The sequence below is a fragment of the Cricetulus griseus genome, chromosome 4, assembly GCF_003668045.3.
Source record: "Cricetulus griseus strain 17A/GY chromosome 4, alternate assembly CriGri-PICRH-1.0, whole genome shotgun sequence".
NCBI classification, from domain to species: Eukaryota; Metazoa; Chordata; class Mammalia; order Rodentia; family Cricetidae; genus Cricetulus; species Cricetulus griseus.
Genome location: NC_048597.1, coordinates 185,025,024 through 185,048,729, shown reverse-complemented (window position 1 = coordinate 185,048,729; position 23,706 = coordinate 185,025,024). Strand labels below are relative to the sequence as shown.

Below are 23,706 nucleotides of genomic sequence, written 5' to 3'. Positions count from 1 at the left end.
AAAAGAAACATGGGTACCAGAGGATAACGTGGAGCTGTGGACAACAGGTTTGGTAATAGCTATCATCAAGACCTTCTGTCATTTGAACCTCAGTTTCTCAACCTGCTCACAGAGCATAATTAGTCTTACTGAAATTCTTTCCAAATTTGAGGTAAGAATCAAATGAGATTTAAGAATCCATAATCTAATATGCAAAATAAGAGATTTGTCTCTCCTGGCTTACTTACAACATAAACAATACACTGTCAACTATTATTGTTAGATAGATCAACTTTTGCAGGAAGTGGGGCTAAAAGACATTCTGGAACTAGTTCAACAAAATACTGTGATGGACAAATTGCAGACCAGAGAAGACTTTTGCAATAAAAGCATCACCTTGGAAACAGAACCTGTTGTCTTGGGACTTTGTCTATAATGTAAACCATGCTGTGTTATGAAATGGTTCTGTTTCTATTCTGCCTGTGTACACTGTAGAGAACAAGGCAGGCTTGCAGAACACTGAGCCTTTCTTCCCCTGAGAAGATTCGGTTACATGATTAACATCTGCCATAAAAGCCACCTGGAGGAAAATTGGATGCCACGCTCCTTTACTTCACAGTGACCCAGAGAGAAGAAAACACTTTGACTTCAGCACATTTCACATCTCAGTAACAACATGCTTATAGCAAACTTCATTTTATAAATCAAATAACATCTTGTAGAATAGAAATAACAAAAATAAAACATTTGATCAAACCATAACTGGCTTAATTGGAGGTTGGGCATGTGGTGGTGTATTTTTCTCTCACTGTGGAGTATAATCCTGTTTCCTAAACCAGACATTATCAACTATACCATCTCCTGCCTCCACCTTGGAGCCCTGAGTCCTTATTCACTTGAGGACTAAAGCAGATACTCTGGGTACAGTGGCAGTTATACAGTCCCTTCTTTAACCTGTTTTAAGGTATAACCCAGATTTTTTAAATTCCCCCAACATAGTGTATTTGAAAAAGCTTTCTTCAAGCTGGGCATGGTGGTGCACACATTTAGTTCCAGCACTCAGAAAGCAGAGAGAGGTAGATCTCTGAGTCCAAGGCCAGTCTGGTTTATATAGAGACTTCCAGGATGGCCAGGGATACATAGAGAAATTTTATCTTGAAAAGAAATTTAAAAAGGAAAAGTAAAATAGAGAAAGCATTTTTCCTAATCCTACACTCTCTAGGCACATACTCTACCATTTAGCCCCCCCATCCAGCCCACCCACGTGTTCACTTCTTTGCCACTTGTCCTTCCCACTTATTTGCAAGCCCTGGAAGCAACTGTGGGAGCTGATCCAAAGGAAGAAAGATGCACATTGACTTTTACTCCCTGAAGTTTATGCAATATTTACAAATGCTTGGAGACTAATGGTCTTCAGGAATTCTTAGAAGCTTGACAAATGAATGATGGATATTAAGTTTAAAGTTCAATAAGTACCAGACTTAGTAAGATATTTTAACAAATACAAGGGAAATTTAGTAAATATAAATGAAAACTGAAGATACAAAGTAAGTTGAAAAGCATGCATAGGATCTGGAGAAGAGGCAGGTAGATTTTTGTGAGTTTAAGGCCAGCCTGGTCTGCAGAGCTAGTTCCAGGACAACCAGGGCTACACAGAGAAACCCTGTCTCAAAAAACTTTTTTTTGTCTGCAGAAATGGCCTAGCAGTTAAAAGAATGCACCCTCTTTGTTACCTAGTCTCTCTGGGTCTGTGGACTGTAGCATAATTATTCTTTATTTTACAGCTAATATCTACTTACGTGTGAGTACACACCATGATTGTCTTTCTCAGTCTGGGTTATTCATTTGCCTTCAAGTTTCCTAATGTACTTGACCATTGTACTTTAACAGCTGAGTAATACTTCATTGGTAAATTTGCCACATTGTCATTATCCATTCCTCAGTTGAGGGATATCTAGGTTGCTTCCAGGTTCTGGTTGATTACAAATAAAGTTGCTATGAACTTAGCTGAGCAGGTGTCCTTGTGGTATGATTGAGCATCCTTTGGGTATACACCCAAGGATGGTTTTGCTGCATCTTGTGATAGATTGATTCCCAGTTTTCTGAGAAACCACCACACTGACTTCCAAAGTGGCTGTATAAGTTGGCACTCCCACCAGCAATGGAGGTGTGTTCCTGTTGCTCCACATCCTCTCCAGCATGAGCTGTCACTTGTGTTTTTGATCTTAGTCATTTTGACAGGTGTAAGATGGAATGGCAAATCAACAAGAAATACAAAGACATCCCCACTATATTTTTATGAATAACAATTATACAAAATTATTAAGATCCCTTAAATATTCTATTTGGAAATGTTTCTCTTCTTACTGAGTTGTGGGTTTTGATGGATTTGGATGAAGAAATTGCTAGCCCATGCCAGGATATTCTTTATCTTATTTCTGACATTCTTTCACAAACCTGAGATCACATGAGTACATAGGCAGCAGGATTCCTCCAAGAGGTGCTAAGCAGCTAAAGGCCCTGAAACTTGAACAGTTTCAGTTTCAGTTTAACCACACTGTGACCACAATAGTGAGATGGGAAGCAAATAAAGAAGCTGAGACTGCTCTCCTCATAGAGGGAAGGCCTAGGCCCTGCTCCAAATGATATGACAGACTTGGAAGATCCCCCAAGGAAGGCCTCACCCTCCCTGGGAAGCAGAAAAGGGTTGGGATGGGGGGTCGGTGGGGGGCAGGGGAGAAGAGGAGGGAGAGGGAACTGAGATTGACAGACATGTAAAAGAAGCTTGTTTCTAATTTAAATAAAAAATAAAATAAATTAAAAAAGAAGCTGGGGCTGGGTGGAGACTGGTACCCACTTCTAACAGGAACTTTTCTTCCCACCATCCCCAGGATCCTGGTTGGGGGAGGAGCTTTCTAAACATGCACTTACTTACGAGGTAGATATGCCCCCTCCCTGAGTCTTCCCTCTGCTTATGAACCCAGTCCAACCCACCTATTTGTATAGCTCATGAGTTAAGAATGATCTTTATTCATTTAAATGTTATTTTAAAAAACAAAGAAGATTATGATCTTGTGAAACATGAGAATTACATAAAATTTTGCTGTTTACCAATAAAGTTTTATTATGAAATAACCATGTCCAAAACACTGGTATATCATCTAACAAAGGTTGTCATGCCACAATGTCAGACTGGAATAGTGAGAGAATCCCCAAAGTCAAACACATTTACTCTCCAGGTCTCTTCAGAAGTCACTGGCCTTGGTACTTTTGTCACCCAAGTAAACCTGAAGTTTTGATAAATGATGATACTTAGTATTGTCTATGATTTGCCTACCAGACAAGTATGGCTCTTACCTACTACAGAGCACTGGCTAATGTGGCTGTTCCCAGTGTGACCCTCAGGAGGCCCATGTTTTAATCACCCTGTCTCTTATTTACTCCTCAGATCATGCCACGAAGACAGTAGAGCCCCTGGGCTATCTCAAAGGCGATCTCACTCTAGTTAAACAGAAATACGGTAAACAAAATCACATCTCAAGCTGTCCCTGCTGTTCAAAGAATCTCTTAGAAAATTCAATCAACAGAACGTTTTTAATTTTGCTTCATCAGATGTGATTTGGGAGCGTGTGACAAGAAGCCCAGCAGATTTCTCTCTTCAGTTTTCTTTCTTCCTTGCATATAAAATTTCCAGCAGAGCCCTGGAAACCAGGGTGGGGAGAAGAAATCTGAGAGTTGCTTCATTCAAAATTCTGATCATCCCTAAAAGATAGAATTTCAAACACTCAAGTCCAACTAAATAAGACTCTGTCATGCATAACCTCAGTCTAGGGGCAAGAAACACTGGGGTAGTGTAGATCAGGCTTGTAATTCTTTTAAACAATAGGTAGGGGCTGAAGATATGGCTCAGTCAGTAAAGTACACAAGGACCTGAGTTTGATCCTAGAATCTATGTAAGATGTCAAGTGTAATTGGCACATGCTTGTAATCCCAGTGTGGTGGTTTGAATGAGAATGGCCCCATGGTCTCCTGTATTTCAATGCTTGGTCTACAGTTGGTGGAACTGTTTGGGAAGGATTAGGAAGTATGGTCTTTTGGGGGAGGTGTGTCACTGGAGACAGGCTTTCAAAAATCCACACCACCATTCCCAGATAGTTTCTCTCTCTCTCTCTCTCTCTCTCTCTCTCTCTCTCTCTCTCTCTCTCTCTCTCTCTCTCTCTCCACCTCATGGTTATCTCAGATGTAATCTCTCAGCTACTGCTCTGGTAAGATGCCTGCCTGCTGTCATTCTCCCCACCATGATGGCCATGGACTCACCCTCTGAAACTATAAGCCCCCAATAAACTTCTATAATTTACCTTTGTCTTGGTGTCTTATCACAGCAACAAAAAAGCAACTAAGACACCCAGTATTAAGGAGGAAGAAACAGGTAGATCCCTGGGGCTCTTGCAAGCCAGCCTAGTCCACTTGGTGAGTTCCAGGATAATGAGAGACCCTGTCTTAAAAAAATGGCAGATGGGGAGGAATGAGGAATGACACCCAAGGTTGCCCCCTGGCCTCCACACATGCCTGTACACACATGTACTCAAACACAGAAATGCTTATGCTCATGTATGGATAGTTAGGACAAGCATGAGAATTCTAATAGCATATGGCTCTCTCATTTGCTTAACCTCTTGCCTCGTAGGCATAAACTAGGCTGTGTCATCTAGGCTTTCTCAAATAAAGAGAATCACAAAGAGCAAAGGAAAATAAGACTAAAAACTGCACTCAATAAAGAATTCTTTATCAAACACCAGTAATATTAACAGATCCTGCCAAGCATTCTTTCTGGGTCTTTTCAATCAGTAATTAATTGATAAAAGAAAACTGAGTTCTTCCTGCTTAATAAACTCAGTGTGTCTCGTTGTCCAAGACTATGCTCTCTGCATGACTATTCTCTAGTGAAGTCTGGGAAGGTAAACGTTTCCTCCTAGGTACATTCACCACATGAAATTCTCTTATTGAAAAGCAGTGGAGAGAGAGATGCTGGGCAGCAGCCAGCTCATCCAGCTCTGCTGGATGGAATGGGATCAGTGATTTGGGGCAAAGCACAGTTCAACAGTCAGGTCAGCTGTCTTGATGATTTGTGCCAATCACAGAGGTCAGGTCCTGCTTCCAGAGATGTGACACGAATCAGACTGATGTTTATAGTCACCTGAGTGACTAAATTTACTGTGGCCTTGTCCTCTCTGTTGTACCAACTCTTTCATCTTTATTTTTCACATAAAAATGGACGGAAGTAGAGGGGGCAGTAATAAAGCATAACATGGCTTGTTGCCTCCCCAGGAATATGTGGTCGTGACAGGCAATGAAATATCTAAGATGCTAAACTTATCTGCATATAACAGTAGCTTTGCACGACAGGGTGATCTTAGCCTGCTTCAGAAGCTTCTGGGAGGTAAAGTTTATATGTTCTGTTTCCATATTTTTCCCACAGGAGTTAGGACAGGGGTGGTACTTAAACCTTTGTTCCCTAATGTGCGATTCTGATGACAACACTTTATTGAAAATTCTGAATGTTTAAGTTAGTGAAAATTGGCCAAAAATCTTCAACATATGTTTCTATTCAGCTGTGACTCCATTAAGATCAGCAGCTTCAGTAGTAAGAGTTATATGCTCCATACATCTATTTCCCAAATTAAGGAAAGATTCTTTTGCCAATACTCTGCAAAATGCAATTTGGTATTTATAGACTACTGATATAGACAGAAAGGCTCACGCCCAGACAGACATTCCTGCACCCACTCATTACTTTACACTTTTATAAGAAAACTAAAAGTCATAAAAGTGGAGAGTGTACTGCTTGCAATGGTTTTGTTCTGATTACTAATTTAGTACAAGGTAGAATCGTTCTCTAGATCAGGCTGACCTGTAGGCATGTCTGTGGGGGTTGCCTGCTTACATCAACTGACATGGGAAGATCTCGTCTAAGAGTGGGAAGTACCATTCCCCGGGTTTGAATCATGGACTTTGGAAACAGAAAAAATGAAAAGAAAAGGAGAAAGAAACCTGAGCATGCATACTCTCTGTTCTTGACTATGGATGGGGCCAACTGTTAAAATTTCATGTGACCTTGACTTTCTTGCAGTGATAGACTGAAACCTAGAACTGTGAACTAAAATAAATGCTTTCGACATAAGCTTGTTCTGCTGAGTATTTATTTTATCACAACAAAGAGAAACAAAATCAAGGCATCATCTAGAGAGAGAGAATGACTTTGATGTTTTCTCCTTATTTTGTTAGATGCATCTGATTCCAAGCTTATATCTACTAACACAACTCCATGCTCTCCACAGCCGAATACTTTCATGAAGAGCACAGTCCCATACTGGCATAGCCCCAATGGCAGCAGTGGAAAATAAGGGCTTAAGTTTTATAGTATTTGCATGGATAAATCTTAAAGTCCTTTAACAGCAATCAGTCCCTTCAGATTATCAATTCTCTGCTTGCTTCCCATTAGAAAATGTCTTTTAAATGGAATGTACACACACACACACACACACACACACAGAGAGAGAGAGAGAGAGAGAGAGAGAGAGAGAGAGAGAGAGAGAGAGAGAGAGAGCAGCTGTTCCTTAATAAATCTGTCACTAATTTTCAGGGGGCCCATGGTAGTATGCAGTATTTAAACAAGGGGTGAGCTGTGTTTTCTTCTGCTGTTACACTGCAGTACTCTGAATCATAGAGACAAATGATAGAAATTCACTTTTCTGAAGAATTACTCCAGACACTCTGGTAGGACACAGGGATGGTGTTAGAGATTCGGGGATGGAGTGTGAGCCACTGTTGTGTCCTGTGGTTTGTGAACTTCTGTGACTTTGGAAAGTTGTTGACATCAATGCTCTCCTGTTTCTGTAGAATGGGAGCAGTGACTCTCATGGCTGAGAGGATTGCATTTAGGAAGGTTGCTTATTTCATCTCTCTGTCTTGTGTTTTTCTGGTACAGAGGGAAAAATTCATAAAACTACTGGACCAGTTGCATAACTCTTTAAGGATCGACCTGTCCAAGTACAGGGTAGGTACAACATGATTTCTAGGTGATTTCTCAGCACAGTGCATCATTACCCATCCTGTAGTGGAAAAGTAAACATGCTGATTTTGAGCCTGACACATTGGAAGCAATCCTCAAGAGAGCCTTTGTTGTTCTCATAGCCTGTGTGCACATAAACCCTAACAATACTTTGTGTGTGTACAGCTCAATCTTGGAAATTTTAATAACCATCTGGTGGAGTGCCCCTGAGCTAATTCATCACGTGAACACAAGGTCCATCCAGCTTTAGTTTGAAAATTTATTTAAGAAGTCTCTATAGTCATAATTATAGATGCTTTTATGCCTTATATTCATCAACAATTTATTTGAATATTTTCTTATTTGCATATATACATCTCCTGCATTCATTTTAATTAATCCCTTAATGATTAATGGATGAATGATAGATGGATAGATAGATTAGATAGATAGATAGATAGATAGATAGATAGATAGATAGACAGATTATAGAAATAGATTATTGATAGAAATATAGACAGATGATTGATGGCTAGACATAGAGATAATTACCTATTTCTGAAAATTACAACCTGAATTTTATCAAAGTCCAATTGTATGCATCATTACAAGAATATAACATATGCCACCCTGCTATAGAAGCTATTCCAGGGCAAGAAGAGCCTTGAACTTACTTCCATCATTTAGGCACCAAGCCCATTCAAGATCATAAGAAATATCCAGAAGTCAGTTTGGAATTTTCTGATAACTATAGAAAACAATCATCAGTTAATATGAGAAATCTCTCTAGATTAAAACCCTTTGTTCCTTCATGTATTTTCATAATGGCACTTTGCTTTTACTCTAGATTTCTGAATATCTGTATTTTTAAGTGACCTGTCTCCATGTACCTTACTAGGGAAAAGTCATGTCTGAAATTCATCATATTTCAGAACTTGAAATACAATCTTATTTTCTACTTTTGGAAGTTTCCCTGTGACTGAAAAGTGAATCTTATCACCATGTTCAAAGTCATTTTTGAAAATTACAGTGATCTTTGGAAAATGATAAAAAGATTTAAATATGTGCTAACCTCCCTTCTTTGAAAAATATGTTTTATAAGCAGGAATTAACACTTTAGCATTGCAAAAATGACAATGCAGTATGCTTTTAATACGTCTTTATTGTATGAGTTTGAGCCGCCGATATTATGAATTTAATCATTTTCATCCCTCCATTACCCACTTTCAACACCCTCTCTCTCCTGATGGAGCCTTCTCCTCAACACAACCCCCCTCCCCCATTCCTACAGTCACATCTTCATTTTCTGTGTGGCCCACTGAGTTTCATTAGGGTTTCTTGTCTGCACGCAGACAGGAGGTCCTTTACTGCAGCAAGGCACTTCATCAGTGGCTACACCACTGAAGAAAACGGCACCCTGAGGATGAATAAGAGTATATGGCTTTCTAAGATGGATAGCAGAATATTTCTAAATCTTGTTTTCCAGAATGTCCTGTGATAAAATATTTAAAAAAATATCTAGTAATACTCCAGAATATTTTTAACTGTGGTACAACCTACCTCCTGCTTTTAATTTTTTTCAATAAGCTTGTTTTATTAATTTCCCTGCTGGAGGTTCAATATCCGCAACTTTATCCATTTCTGTTTCCTATTTAACAGGAAAACTTTCCCGCCAGCAACAGCGAGAGACTGCAAGACCTGAAGTCCACTGTGGACCTGCTAACCAGCATTACCTTCTTCAGGATGAAGGTGTCTCATCTCATTCCTACAATGTCTGAGTGACATCAGAGCACATGTGTCCCTTGATGAAGCTTTGCTTTATCCTGCTCCTGACCAGTACTCTCTAACTCCAGCCACTATCATGGGCTACATGACTTGTCCAGCATAGGCTCTATCACAGACGCAGGGTTCCTAGTCATTCACAAGACTCGTTGGGTCAGAATTAAGTTCACATTAAATTTGTCTTAAAAGACACTTTCTTAGTAACTATACAAGACACTTCAGATAGTTACAACAAATGTTAAATGAAAGTAGAGTTACATTTAGGTGGTAACTGGGAAGGTTTGCTAACTTTTCACTGTAGGAAAAGAAATAACTCCTGTTCACCCAATGGTGCCAGCGCACAGTGTCAGCCTTGGCAATGGTTGTTTGACAGCTGGTCGCCTGATTCTTTGGAGAAGTTGGTTATGATCTACCAAACTCTCTAGGCATTTCTGTTTAAAAATACACCTTCTTTAATACCAATTTCTGGAAGTCATAATTTAGGGTAGTAGTGCATTTATATTAAGCCTTTCAAACACAGCTTGCTAGGAAATAGACAATATTTTTCCCTTCGAAATGGAGTATTATGAGAGTTGATCAGCAAGTTCTGAGACATCAACTCAAACAAAACAACACGCCAGGCTATTTTTCTCAGTTTCCATGAATTCTGTCACTCACATCACTAAAAGATAGTATTTTGTAATAGGTAGAAAACAAAAGCATGATATATTGATGCTTTCATGTCACTTGGCTTAATATCAGGACCCACTGGTGACTGGGGTAGACAGGATTTATGTCTGTCCTGATCTACTGGTACCAGTATACAGAAAATGCTAGTGAGACCTCAAGACTTGGAGGGGAAGTTAACTCAGGTGGGCAAGTGACGGCTGCCAGCGTGGGGGAATGAGAAAGTGGGAGCAACAAGAGTGCCACTCCAGTGATAAGCATCTGCCCATGTCCTTCCCATCGTGACTACCAAGTGACACGTCTACTGTTACTTCACCAGTAAAAGGAACAAAGAAAGAGAACATCCTCAGTGACTATGACATAACCCCACTACCCAACTTGTCCCTGTGTTATTTACACTCTTCTTTTTTTGTGTATCATAGAATGTCACCTAGAGTCTGTTTTCTGGAATTGATGGCCTCTCCCACCTTTGCAATTGATTCCCTTCCTCTTAGGCACTAACACAGTATCTGGATTCCTCCTCACACTGCTGAATCATCAGCTTCCCTCCTCCTACTGTATACTTACTATCATCAATTATCCTTTTGATTTCTTTACACCATTGCTTGACAAGCTGATGAGATGGCTTATCAGTAAAGAGCACTTTTGCTCTTCCACAGCATGTGAGCTCTTTTTCCAGCACCACATGGTGGCTCACAACCATCCTTAACCCCAGTTCCAGAGGATCTGATGCCCTCTTCTGGCCTTTGTGAAAACTGCACACATGTGGTGCACAGAATATATTTATGCAAACAACAATACACATTAATAAATCTTTTTAAACACTGCTTGACGCCACTCACACCAGTCCCAAAACTCCTCAAAAGTGTTCTTTCCTTCTATTATCTTTTTCTTTGGAGGATTACAATTTAATTACATATCTCCTTTCCCTTTTTTTCCCTCTGAACCCTCCCTCTTCCCTTCCTGCTCACTTTCAAAGTCATGGCCTCTTTCTTTTTTGTGAGTGTGTGTGTGTGTGTGTGTGTGTGTGTGTGTGTGTGTGTGTGTGTATTCCTAAATATAACCTGTTCAGTCTGTATAATGCTGTTCAGTCTGTATGTATGTTTTCAGAACTAATGCTTTGCATTTGTCAGTTGATGAAGTGGAACTGAAAAAAGGTTGTTCCTGGTCATGTGACATGCTTCTACTTGGATGTTTACAACCATGAATATTTTCAGGAGATTACTATCTCAGAAAGCTCTGTGTGTGTGTGTGTGTGTGTGTGTGTGTGTACTATAAATACATATTATATATTCACACTCCTTTTGTAAAATATTTTATGTTCATTTATTAAGGGGTAAGGTGGGCACATGTTTGGAGGTTAGAGGGCAACTTGAGGACTCGGTTGTCTTTTGTATTATTCCATGGTGTGGGTTCCAGGGATTAAACTCAAGTCATCAAGCTAGGCAACTAGCTCCCTTACCCACTTAGCTATCTCACACACCTTACTTAAAAGATTTCTCTGGCCGTGTTTTAAAAACAGTCTTACAGAGTACTTGAATATAATTTAAATGGTTTCATGGGTTTGTAACATTCTACTGTGTCTAAGAAAATGATTTGTCTGTCAGGTTCTGGAGCTGCAGAGCCCACCAAAGGCCAGTGCAGTAGTGAAGGACTGTGTCAGGGCCTGTCTGGATTCTACATACAAGTATATCTTCGACAATTGCCACGAACTCTATTCTCAGCTAATAGATCCGGTAAGAAGAGATGTGGGGCTTTATGATCACTGTCATTCTGTTTCTGATGTCTGTTTCAATACATTTAGAATAGCAGAAAATGGAGAAGTATGCTCATTTAATTTCACATTAACCACAGGTTTGAGAATTCCCACCTGGCGTCTTCACATTTGAACATCATTTCCCCATGTTTGAGCTAATTCATTCTTCACAATAGCTTTGTGTGGCAAAGGCAGATATTATCGTTCCTGTTTTTCAGGTGCATAATTGCTTTTGGAAGAATTAAATGTCTTGCTCCAGTTCACAGAGTCGGTAGAAATTCCTTTGAGGGAAACCTGACATTAGGCCAATATGACATTAAGTGGAAATGTATTCTACTCGTCTCTGTTTTTCTTCTGCTACTTTTAGTAAACTTCTAGAGAAAACAAAACGAAGCTCCCATTGAAAATTCAGGTGCTGTGGCTGAGGATGTAGCTCAGTTGGTAGGCCGCTTGCCTACCATGCTCAAAGTCATGGGTTTGATCCCCAACACTCCATAAACCTAACAAGGTGGCTCACACCTATAATCCAGACAGTTGGAAGGTAGAGGCAGTAATGTCAACAGTTCAAGGTCATCCTTAACTACATAGTATGTCCAAGGCTAATTTGGGTTACATGTGACTTTGTGCCTCCAAAGCAAGGAAAGGAAGGAGGGGAAAATATTCAATTATGGAAATAGCTGCATTATATATCTTTAAAAAGTCTCCTTCAAAAGTGTCCTCTTCCATATTACTCTCTAAGCCTTAGACTCCTCTCTCCACCTTCCCAGAAATGAGAAGACCCTTTATGTAATTCTTTTACAGAACTAAAAAATATAGATATTACAACAGTGTTATTGTCAAACATTTGCCTGAGAAATTAAGGTCACGGGAAAAATAATTTGGTGTCTCAGACTACCACCTACCACCAGAGAAGGTGGCATTTTATAGTTGTTTCCCACCAATGAATTACCCATGCACAGCATAGCGTGTCACATTGCAGGCATTCTGAGACTGGCAGGAGCCACAGTTATGATTCTTGTTTGTAAATGTATAAAGTTAAAACCTTAAGATCGATTTCAATGTGTGGTCTGATGCTTAACATTAGAATTGGTGGGGCAGACCCACATTCCAGGTTTCTCCTCTCTGAAATAGACAGAATGCCTTTCCTGTCTACTTCAGAATCAGGTTGGAAAACCAAGACATTCTGCCAAGCACCTAGAAAATCAGAAATCAGTGTAGAAGCATCAATAATGACAAATGTTTAAAAACACACAGCATAGAAGCCAACAAAAGACTCTTCCTATGGTAATTTTGTTAAAACACAGACCTAAGTTGAAAGGCAAATGTGAAATTTGAAATGATGTTATTACAAGCTTGGAGCCAATTGAAGGAGTCCTGCATGGTTAAGTGTGATATGTTTTATTCTAAAAGTTACCATTTAAAACCTTCCAGCAGCTATGGATACTGTTGCCTTAATTGGCTTGAAATATATATATATATATATATATATTATATATATATATATATATATATGTCTTTTTAATCTATAAGCAGAAATAGTGACATGAAAGACTTGATTGTATTGCATAGATAAATGTAGAGTCAATGCTAGACACACTTTCTTAGAAAAGTCTTATATACTTAGTGCCAGATTTCTTCTAAAGATCCCTTCTTCAGAACAGTGTTGAAGAGAAGGCCTAAGATAAACATGCAACAAATTATCAAATGTCCTACCAAGTATATGCCTAGTTTGGTTATGACCTGTAAGTGGAGTCTATCCACACTGTAATTTGTGACTAGCAGAGTTGGGTAGACTGCAGTATTCCTTGCTCTGATCTCTGCATATATCCTTTAGAAAACCAAAGGATAATAGAATCTCAGGAAGAAATGAGTTGGTCCCTTTCTCTAATTTCCTTGTGGCCATTTGTTTTTTCTCAAATATTCTACATGGCTCTCTATGGCTCTGTTCTGTTTCCTTACCATTCCTAAAACCTCTTATTGAAAATGCATCTTGCTATAGTGCTTTCTTTAAAATAAACAAACAAACTATCTTTTAGATACTGTCTTTGTTTCCTGTTTGACTTTTTAAGCAGGGGATGGTAAAGATGGACAAGGAAAAGCCATCTAAATTACATAGGAAAATTGCTTCTGAGGTTTCATCCTATGTAGGGAAGTGTTTAAGGAAGTGTTTAAGTAAATTCACAGATATACAATAATTAACTTTTTGGCTTTTGTTATGTACCAGATACTTTAAAAAAAGGGGGGGACAAATAAATAAGACAAACACAGTCACCATTATCATGGACTTATAGCAGGGGGGATGCACAGGGAAGCCATAATTACACCAATAACTAAAAGAGTGTCAAATTCCATGGAAGGAAACACATGGTATAGTGCTAAAATACATAAAAGGAAGGGTCGCTGGACCCTGGGTCATGGGAAAAGGTTACTTTACTACAGCTGCTGCTGGAAGCATGTCTCTGGAAAGACTGGGATTAAATGCAGAAAATGAATAAATCTTAGTAGTACCTTCATCGAGACTGCAGTGTGGGGGCTGGGAAGAGGGCTTGGTGCTTGAGAGCACTTGTTACTCTTGCAAAGCATAGTTATTCTCAGACATCTTTAATTCCAGTTCCAGGGGAGCCAATGCCCTCTTCCAGCCTCCTTGAGCATTACATCCACAGGATGAATAGACATACAGACATACACGTCATTCAAATCCTTTTAAAATGTCACAGCTTGGGAGGTCCTACCTATCAAGCTGACCCCTGTGATTGGATTCAAGTTACTCACAACCTACCAAAACTATCTTCACTGTGTTACCAATCACACAGACATGGCCTAAACCATTCAGTCCTCTAACTTGACTTAGTTTCCCCGAAGCATTTGATACCCTTGGCCACTCTATTCTTCTTAAAACACTGTCTATTCTAAGTGGCCAGTCACCATCTTTACCTACTTTCTCTCTTCTCACTGGCTGTTTCCCTTTGAGATTTTTGTCACAGCACTTTGCCTCCAAGGATTTTGAATGTCACAGGCTCCCGCCCAGTTTTTTGCCTTTACCTCTAGTTCTACAGAGTGATTCAGGGCAGAATGTCAAACACTCAGCCAGTCTACAGAATTCCTGAAGGGTACCAACTTGTTGGATGTAGGATTAGGATGCATCTGTAAGATGCAGGTTCTTGACCATCTTTTTCTTCGTTTTGCAGGTGTCTTCCATGAGACTTAGATGAGAGCAGGTTACCTTCCCTTATTCAACACTGATTTGGCTAGCACTAGAGATAGCCTAGGAAGTGCTAAAGCTTTGAAATGAGACCCGTTTGAACTCAAATTGAAGTTCTCATCATCTGGAAGCAACCGAGTCTTGGACAAATCCCTCTAAGCTTTGATTTCTTTGTTTATTAAGAGGGGATAATGTTAATTACACTTGCAGTAGAGTTGCTTTGAGAGCTAAATAAGGTAGTGCTTGTGAGTTGCCTTGCCCACAGGTGCCCAGGAGGTCATCCTGTGACTCATCCTGCAGCACCTGCTTGGTTCTTGAATTAAAATTAGGGATGGAACTTGACAGTAACAGGCATCAACCGGGAAACTTTGGTTCAGTGCCATAGCACTTCCTGGTTAGTTCTACAGGGGTAACATTTACAACACACAAAATCCAGTTTTCTGGGCCCACGTGGCTCCCTCTGGATCGTGAAGGTTGTTACTCCCCATCTGCTCGCAGTGAATCTTCAGGTATTTGGAAGCACTGAAATGTATTCTGTAATTAAGCTTGGCACCAGAGTGCTAGCAAGATCGACACTTGTGCAAATGTGCCTTGCTGCCCTCTCCTCTCCAGTGGCTTAGCTTCTGGCACAGATCCCTTTTATAACTGGACACAGAAGCAAGGTTGTGTGAGTCAAACTACCATCCTCATGGACAGGGAAATCTCCACTCAAGGAAAGCAGACATGAAAACCCCCAAAGTTTTGCATAAAATTATCACAATAGGGGCTGGAGAGGTGGCTCAACGCTTAAGAGCACTTACTGCTCTTGCAGAGGACGGGAGTTCAATTCCCAGCAGTAATATAGGGAGGCCCCAAACCACCTGTAAGTCCACTCCAGGGGATCAGAGGTCCTCTCCTAAGCTCTGCAGACTGCATTCACATTGCACCTACAACAAACATACATACTTTAAAATAAAAGTAAAATCTCGAGATTATAACAATATTTATCATTTCCTGTGTACCCTTTCAAAAAGATTACACTTAAATAGACATCTTATATTTGTATATACAGCTCCCTAGCTCATACAAATGGTGTTATACTATGAAATATTGTACTGAGCCTTGTTTCATTTTCTATGACTTTGAGGTGGTCTCATAATTAATGCATAAGAGTATTCTTATATTTCATGGCACTGAACGGACACTTCACAGTTTATTAAACTTGCCCCTGTTGATGGAAATTCAAATTATTCCATGTCACATTATTTAACACAATGCTGGAAATATCTTATATATTATATATCACACATATATTATATATAACTATATATAATACATATAATTTTGTAACTTGTAAAAGAAAGTGTAATTCTTAGAATTCTTAAGAGATGTATTTGATTAATGGGAAACAGATTTTCCAACTTTAAAAGATACCAGGAAATTACCCTCCAAAGAAGTATCTTAGACACTGCAGTAATCTATACCGGGGTCTTTTATCTATAGAGTGGCCATATAGAATTCTACCAAAGCTACCTCAGTTCTACCTCAGCCCATCTGCATGGCTCTAAAAAATAGATGGCATGATTAATAAGCCAAACAGTTTTATTTCCTGTCATTCTGGAGGCTGAGAAAGCCCAGATTGTGACCCTAGCAGGTTCAGTGTCCGGTGCGACTCCTCCTCCCCAGGATTCACCTTCTTTTTGTGCCTCTCCTGGCAGAGGAGCAGGGCTGTGTCTGCTCCATTCCTAAGAACACTGTCTCATTTACGAGGGTTCAGGCTGCCTCAGCTTGATCACTGTCCTAAAAGCGCTGCCTCTTAATGCTTCCTCATTAGATTTTAGCTCCAATGTATGAATGTACTTTAGCACATTACCTAGCATTTGTCCTGATTTTTCTTAATTTGATATATGTGGAAAATTCAAACCACAGATGGGATTTTATAGGTATTTATCTTATTATTGATGGTTTAACATGTTTCATGTGTTAAAACTCCAATACTTGATCAACGTTTATCACATTTTTGATCAGTGGGATTTTGCTCTACAGTGAAGAAATTGGATCTTTGTTCTGATAAGAGCTGTAATTAGAATTTCTTTACATTATATTTATTGGAGTGTTTTATAATTTTATGCTTATCAGCTGTATCAACATAACTTATTTAGAAGTTGTGTCATGGTGAGAACTGCCATCCCCACTGTAAGATTATTTTTAAAACCTGGTCACATTTCTCTTCCTGCAGTGTATGCATGTAAGCCTTCTTAATGCTTGAATATCTGACTCACCTAGAAATTATTCTGGTATGGAGTGTGTTGGAAACATTGCCTTAACATAATGTTTCATTGAAAGTTTGAAAACAAAAGCATGAATTATAGAAGAGAATTAAATCAACAAACAGCATTTCTGCTTTGTCTTCCATCCATCCTAAAATATAGCCCGGAGAACTGTGGAAAGGTGTTCTTGTTTTCTTCCACCATCCTGAAGGCCTTTCTATAAATTGGTTTCATGAAATATTAAACTTGAAAATAGTTGTAAAGCTCAGCAATAGAAATAAAGTGGCTTTCTCAATTCTAAACTTACCCTTTTTAAAGGGGAAAGAGCCAACTATTTTTTTCTTCCCCTATACAACCTTTCTGCTCCCTTATGTCCTCCTCACCCCTCCTCTTCTCCCCTTCTCATTCTCCTAGCTACCTCCCCCCCCACCCCCCTGCTCCCAATTTGCTCAGGAGATCTTGTCCCTTTCCCCTTATCCGGATATATTGTGAATGGCTGGTGGCTAAGCACAGACAGAGTGTTAGCAAGAAATCTCTGCATCGTCTCAGACTTGTGATGCACCCAGAAAGCACATCTGGGCAGCTAATAGCAATCTCAAAGCTGAGATGACCATGAACTAAGGTGTTCCAATTCGTCTGTCTCAAGTTACAGAGCTGTGAATTCTTTGTTGACTACAAGATGGCGTCCCTTCGCCTGACAGATCAGGCCAAGAGGTGAAGCAGAGGTGTAGGAAGCCGGGTTAAGTAGTTAGGATTTGTCCTGAAAGAACTGTGGAGCCTCTAGGAATTTCAAATTGGAGTTTTGCGTGACCAGATTCCCATTTGTAAAGATGGAGCTGACAGCAGGAGAGACTTAATTGGAAGGGCAAGATTTGGAGCACGGAGAGCAGCTCACAGGCTATTCGGGTGATCTTCCTCCATTACGGGTCCTAATAGAACCCGATTTAGATGATTTATTCTTTCTCAAATAATTCATTTACAAAACTATGTCAGAGCTCTGTAGTGTGAATTGGGGCATGCTAATGTATGCAGAACATAGCATTTCAACTCTGAGACAGTGAGTTTCAGTTTGGGGAACCTTGGCAACTATGGGTATTTATGGAAGTGAAAATAAGCTATTTTGAGGATATTTTAAAAATCCAAAAAGAATCATATGTCTGTGTTGTGGCAAGTTAAAGTTAATGTTTTCTTTTATATTTGGGCTGAAATTATGTCCACTAGGCACAGATGCTTTATGTCTTAATGCTAATTAGGAACGCCAGCCTGACCTTCGCTGTCAGTGATACTGTCAAAGAGAGAACAGGGGCCTTTTGCTTAACTGATACAATAGAAACTAAAAAGAATTGGGATCCCTGGGAGAAATGAACACAATGTATCTTTGTTGTTCAAGACTCCAGACAGGGCACATTATCCGTTAGTGATGTAACAGACAAGAGTAAATTATGTGGGCTACCCAAGCCGTCACTAGAAAAAAAAAATTACCTAAAATGAAAAGAAAAATTGAATTGCATGAAAATAGTTCAATTTTTAATACAAAAGTCGTGTTTATTTGTAATTGTACTGAGAGCCCTCTGGCCCTAGACAGAGGGGGCCTGCGGGGTTTAGCAACATTCTCTACAATTTCCAATTCAATTCAGTATCAAGTGTCAGGGGCTTTTGTAATTTGATTGAGCTGATGGCACTTCATGCTTTCAGTGAAGGACAATAAGATTTCAGTTTAATAACACTTCGAATGGGACTAAGCCCATACGAATCTGAAGCACACACTACAAACTTTGGTGGAAAATGTGGTCCTCTATTTGTTTCATGCCTATCCACCAGGAAAGAGACACACGCCTGGTTATACTTACTGTATGCTCTCATTAAGTTGCTTCACAGACCTTTGTCAATGGAATTGGTGTCTAGAAAATGCTAATAACACACTTATCCGATGTGAAGATTCACACTGACGGATAGTTAGTTACATGGAGTAGGAAACCATGAATGAGTCTAGCTGTAGCATAAGAGAGCTAGTGCCACTGGACAGCAATACAGTTCAACTGAGTTGTAACTACCGTGCAGACTCCTCTGTGACACACATTGATACTAGCACTGTGCCCAGGGACATAGCACAAATTGGACTGCAAGGACTCCAGTTAGCATCCTTTTGAATTTCCTCACCTTCACTCTCCAGAAAAGTTCTTTTTCAGAGAGCTAGCAGCCTGTCTCAGGTCTGCAGAAGCTCAAAACACCACCGTGGATCGCCTTCAGTCTCTTTCTGACTTCATTGGATGTAGAGTGCACTCTGAATCATGCATGCTTCCTCTTCATAGTTCTTGCTCATGGTATACTTAGAACTGTCTTCCGTTCCATGGTACCTAGGAGGGAATATGTTTCTCTGCTATAATCCATTCTGTGTTGGGCGAGACTTCCCTTCTTCAGTGGCCTTAAAATGTATATATGTATATATAATTATTTATGTGTATGTGTATATGTATGCATAATTCAGTACAGTGCCTGTAAAGGCCAGAAGCAGGTTTCAGAACCCCAGGAGCTGGAGTTAACCCGCAGTTACAAGCTGCCTGATGTGAGTGCTGGGAACTGAACTCAGTTCTTCACATCCTCTTAACCCCTGAGCCATCTATCCAGCCACTAGAATTATTTATGTAATTTACATACAAGTTTGTAGTGTACATTGGGCATACTCCCTATACCCTGCCCTTCTATCACTTTACCCGCTCCCATGAGTCACCTTTGATCTCCTGGATATTTTCACATTGACTTTATATCTTATATACATACAAGATTTTATTTAGCTATATAAAACCTAAGATTAGCAAGCAGCAGTGTCCCACACCTTTAACCCCAGCACTCAGGAGGCAGAGGCAGGCAGATCTCTGTGGGTTTGAAGCCAGCCTGTTTTACAGAGTGAGTTCCAGGACATCCAGGGCTACAGAGGGAAATCCAGTCTCAAAATAGAGAAAAAGAAAATCTAGGATTAACCTTTTCAGATACAGTTAAGATATAGAAATTTACAAGTATACATATAGAAACATACACACACACACACACACACACACACACACACACACACACACACCATGTATCCCAATGATTTTGGAGATAGGTAGATACCTATTAGTCCATCATCACCACTTTGAAAATTTCCTTTTTATTTACCCACATTTATTTATCTTATATTTGCAAGATATTCTGTGCCTGCCATAGGAAACTGAACTAGATCAATGACCATGTTAACTTGTGATTTTCCACATCAGCCCTGACTCCTGGGAGGTTTGAACTTTGTGACAGAAGTGTCCAAGTCTTTCTACTTAGTCTTCACAGGATAAATTCCCTACCTAGGCATCCCATTGGCCAATCCCAGGGAAAATCCCTACTCCAGAATTAACCCATTTTGGGAAGACAATGGAAATGTCCTTGAGAATTCCCTGCTTACACTGTGTTTTTCCTGGGGACTTGGTGCTTGAACCACTCATCTTCCTCACTAGTAGAATATCCTGAGTTTTGGAAGAGGCACAATTGCCCATCCTTGAGATACATGGAATTAAGTGATTTTACAGATTTTTGTAGTATGATGGGGGACTTTGTGATTTATGTCATTGTTCCAATGCAGACAATTTTCAGTACTACCCAACTAGGTCATTCCAGTCCCTATTTTATTAATGACTCCCTTTAAGACTAAGCATCTCTTTCCCAGATACAAAGGGCTTTAATTTGATTTGAAAAGCGTCTGGCTTGTTGTAGTCATGTTGCTGTTCAGAATCAGCTGCTGAGGCCGTATGTGCTGCTTCGATACTGCATTTCCACCCTATGGGCAGCGGATTTTCTTCCATGCCACCGAGGAAAGTCACAAAGAGGCCAGCAGCTTAGCACGCTGATGCCACCTCCTCGAGATTTCCCCGTGGTTTCCCTCATGGCTTTACTGAGATAGATTTTAATCCTGCTTTATATTTTGCCTGAGATTTACTCTTCTAGCCCAATTTCAAATCCCCGGGATGAAAAGCCATCTTTGTCCAAAAGCATTTTATTTATTTATGTCACAAGAATACACACACTCACGCAAGGAATTGCATATCTGTATATCCTGTATCCTGTATACATTGAATTAAACATTTTATCTATCTATGGGAGGTGTAGGTTCATGAACACCACGAGGCACATATGAAGATCAGAAGACAACTTCTAGGAATCTGTTCTCTCCTTCCACTGTGTGGGTCCCTGGGCTGAATTCAAGTTGTCAGGCTTCACAGCAAATGTCTTTACCTGTTGAGACATCTCACTGGGCCTGACAGTGGTTTTTGTTGAGATACATATTTGATGTAGTGAGTTAAATGATGAACTGGTATCTATTAAATAATGTCATACATGTTTGTCTCAGGATATTGGTTATAATAGAGAAAAATCAGGGCTGCCTAGAAGAAAGGGATCTGACACAGTGAGGGAAGGAGAAGCTTCTTGCTGACCTTTCTCCTAAATATCATGTAAGCACTGTGTGTTTTGTTACAGCAACAGGCCTGAGTGCTCCTATATACCCTGACAGAAAATCCATAGAAGACATCGTTCTTGTTTTTCTGAGAAATGTCTATTCAGATTTAAAATATGCTTAGATGTCTCTTGCCTGGGTGATTAAAATATGCCTGACCACCTAGTAGATGTAAGACTCTAATGTCCCTGTTGGGATAGAGCAGGGCACGGACTCCATGAGGCCCAGCTGGACCCTGGGTTCTTGGCTCTCCCAGCTGTATTTTTTTAATGGAAATTTCAATGCCCATCAACAAACCTCAGGAGGAGGGGAATATGACCCTACAGTTTCCAAAGTTGAATTATGTACAGCTTACCTGTTATTGGCATTACTGTTTATGCATTCATGTCCATTTATATTACAATTGCTTCTCAGAACCTGTCAGAACAGAAAGAAACAGACAACCAGCCAAGCTAAGCCTCACACACTTTAGAGTCTGAGCAATCCAGAAAGTTCTTCCACTACAATGCTCATAGGTCTCAACCTTGCCTATCCCTAAGCTCAATGTAACACCTTTCCCATAACAACTGCCTGATAGATGTAACAGTGAGTAATTTCCCCAACTCTGTGTGGTATTTTGTTCTTCTTCATGATGTTATTTTTGTACTTTAAATTACTGTTACTTTGCTCATGTTACTGTATGTTTTATGGAACTCCTCAGCTTACCTGTTATGTTGACAGGTGTTTGTCTAGAGCAAGCATTTAAGTCTGCTTTTCTTTGAAAAATCTTTTTCCTACCATTGTTCATATAGTGCCTTACATATGGTATCTGCTCAGTAGCCAAGAGGTGGAATTCATGAAGATTAAATCTTTGACAGTTCAGCTTCTAGAGTAAGGATGCAAACGACTCAACAAGTAGCACATTTACAAAGCTTGCTCTTACCATTGCCCTCATCCTGGAGTCCCTTCAAGTGCAAGTCCCAGTTAAAATCAGGGCACCTATCCTTACAAGGTGCACTGACTCAACTCAGGTACATGCAATGGAATCACGCATGATCCTGGAGAAAATGTACCTCGGCCTTGCCAAATGCCATGGCCACTGGGCAACTTCAGCTAGTGAACACTTGAATCAACACTAGGAAAAGTGAAAGAATGAATATTTCTAAAATCCTGTTTAATTCGAATAACTACATTTGACTAGTGGCTGGTGGCACTGCATTAGGAAACACAGCTCTGGAGCTCAAAGCAGCAGATGACACTCAGACTGCGCAGAATATAAAAAATAAATAAATAAAAAAAATGTTCTTCAACTGGAATGGCAGGACTAAAGTCTACCAGGCTAAAATTCTGAGCAGTGTGAGTGCATAGCCAAGCCCAAGATCTGTTGTCAAGGGAGTTTGCCTTGCTCACCATGATCCTGGCCTTGCATTTGGGTGAATATTAACCTATGCTTTCTTACTGTTGAGACTTCACCTTGTGTTGAGGCATGGGTGACACTGGGGCACCGTGTCATGTACAACATTATGGATTGTTCCAAGGTCTGATGAATTGCCCACTTTGCTGTGGTGGAAGTTGGATTGTCTTCTTTCTCTTCCCTTCTCTTAAAGAATGTCTTAAGAAACCAATTGTCTTTCTGTAACCAAATCAAATCTCCCCTTCTGTGAAGGGACTTCTAGCATTTCCTATAGTCAGTTTTCCTGACTGGCCTGCATTTTAGGCCATGGTTTACCATGGGCCTAAAACCCTGGGACCTAAGTACCTTATTCAACTTTTCCACGTCTAAGCTTATTCCTCCCTCCCCCACCATAGTGATGCTAAAATCTAACCCACATTCATCTTCTTCATAACTGTAGATGGAGTGCCTTCTCAGTCCTCGGTATTTATAGATGTGCAGAGGTTCCATTCAAGGAAGGAGAGTTGGCCCTTGTTCTGCAGAATAGACCCAGATAATTAGATACACAGTTGTGGAGAGGGGCTGATACGCATGTGAGGCTCTTGTTTCAGTCTGAGACAGAATTGATGCTCAGTAAATGTTAACTTTAGGATTATCCTCTCTATCATTATTAAGCTTCAGAATCCATCTCATATAAAAGAATGAGCTCATTAGCATGGCATTGTTCTCTTAAGCAATGGTGAAACTGTTCATGACTGTTAATTAAGGGAAAACATTAGAATTGATTCTGTTAAGGAGGGATTAGCTCATGTGTGCATGAAAAGACCCTCCAGAACTGCAAAGGAAGTGAAAGAGTAAGTTTTCTCTAGTCACCACCACAAACAAATTTGAACACTCCTGTGTTTTTACCTCTGTAAGGAGATTGACACACTTGTTGTTGCTGTTGTAGTTGTTGAGGTTCTGTTAGCGGAAAAAAATCTGAGTAGGCACCTGTTGAATGATTCAACATCCCTTTTTAATTTCATTTGGACACTGCCAGGGTTGAACTGCAGTTACTTGGGATAAGGTTAATTTGTTTATTTTGTTATCAGACAATCGTACCTTTGCTAACTCCTTCTTTTATGCTTCTATACTATGACCCAGCATGAGGTCCATTTCCAAACCAT

At 39.9% G+C, this 23,706-nt stretch overlaps 1 protein-coding gene across 2 annotated transcripts in view; it reads left to right on the top strand.

Moving 5' to 3' along the window:
• Nucleotides 1-23,706, top strand: part of Unc13c (unc-13 homolog C) — a 401,427-nt gene that overhangs the window by 212,365 nt on the left and 165,356 nt on the right. For both annotated transcript variants that reach the window (XM_035444481.1, XM_035444480.1), the window contains 3 exons: nucleotides 6,968-7,036; nucleotides 8,690-8,779; nucleotides 11,086-11,214. In XM_035444481.1, the coding sequence (XP_035300372.1) occupies nucleotides 6,968-7,036; nucleotides 8,690-8,779; nucleotides 11,086-11,214 (288 nt within the window). The remainder of the gene's footprint in view (nucleotides 1-6,967; nucleotides 7,037-8,689; nucleotides 8,780-11,085; nucleotides 11,215-23,706) is intronic.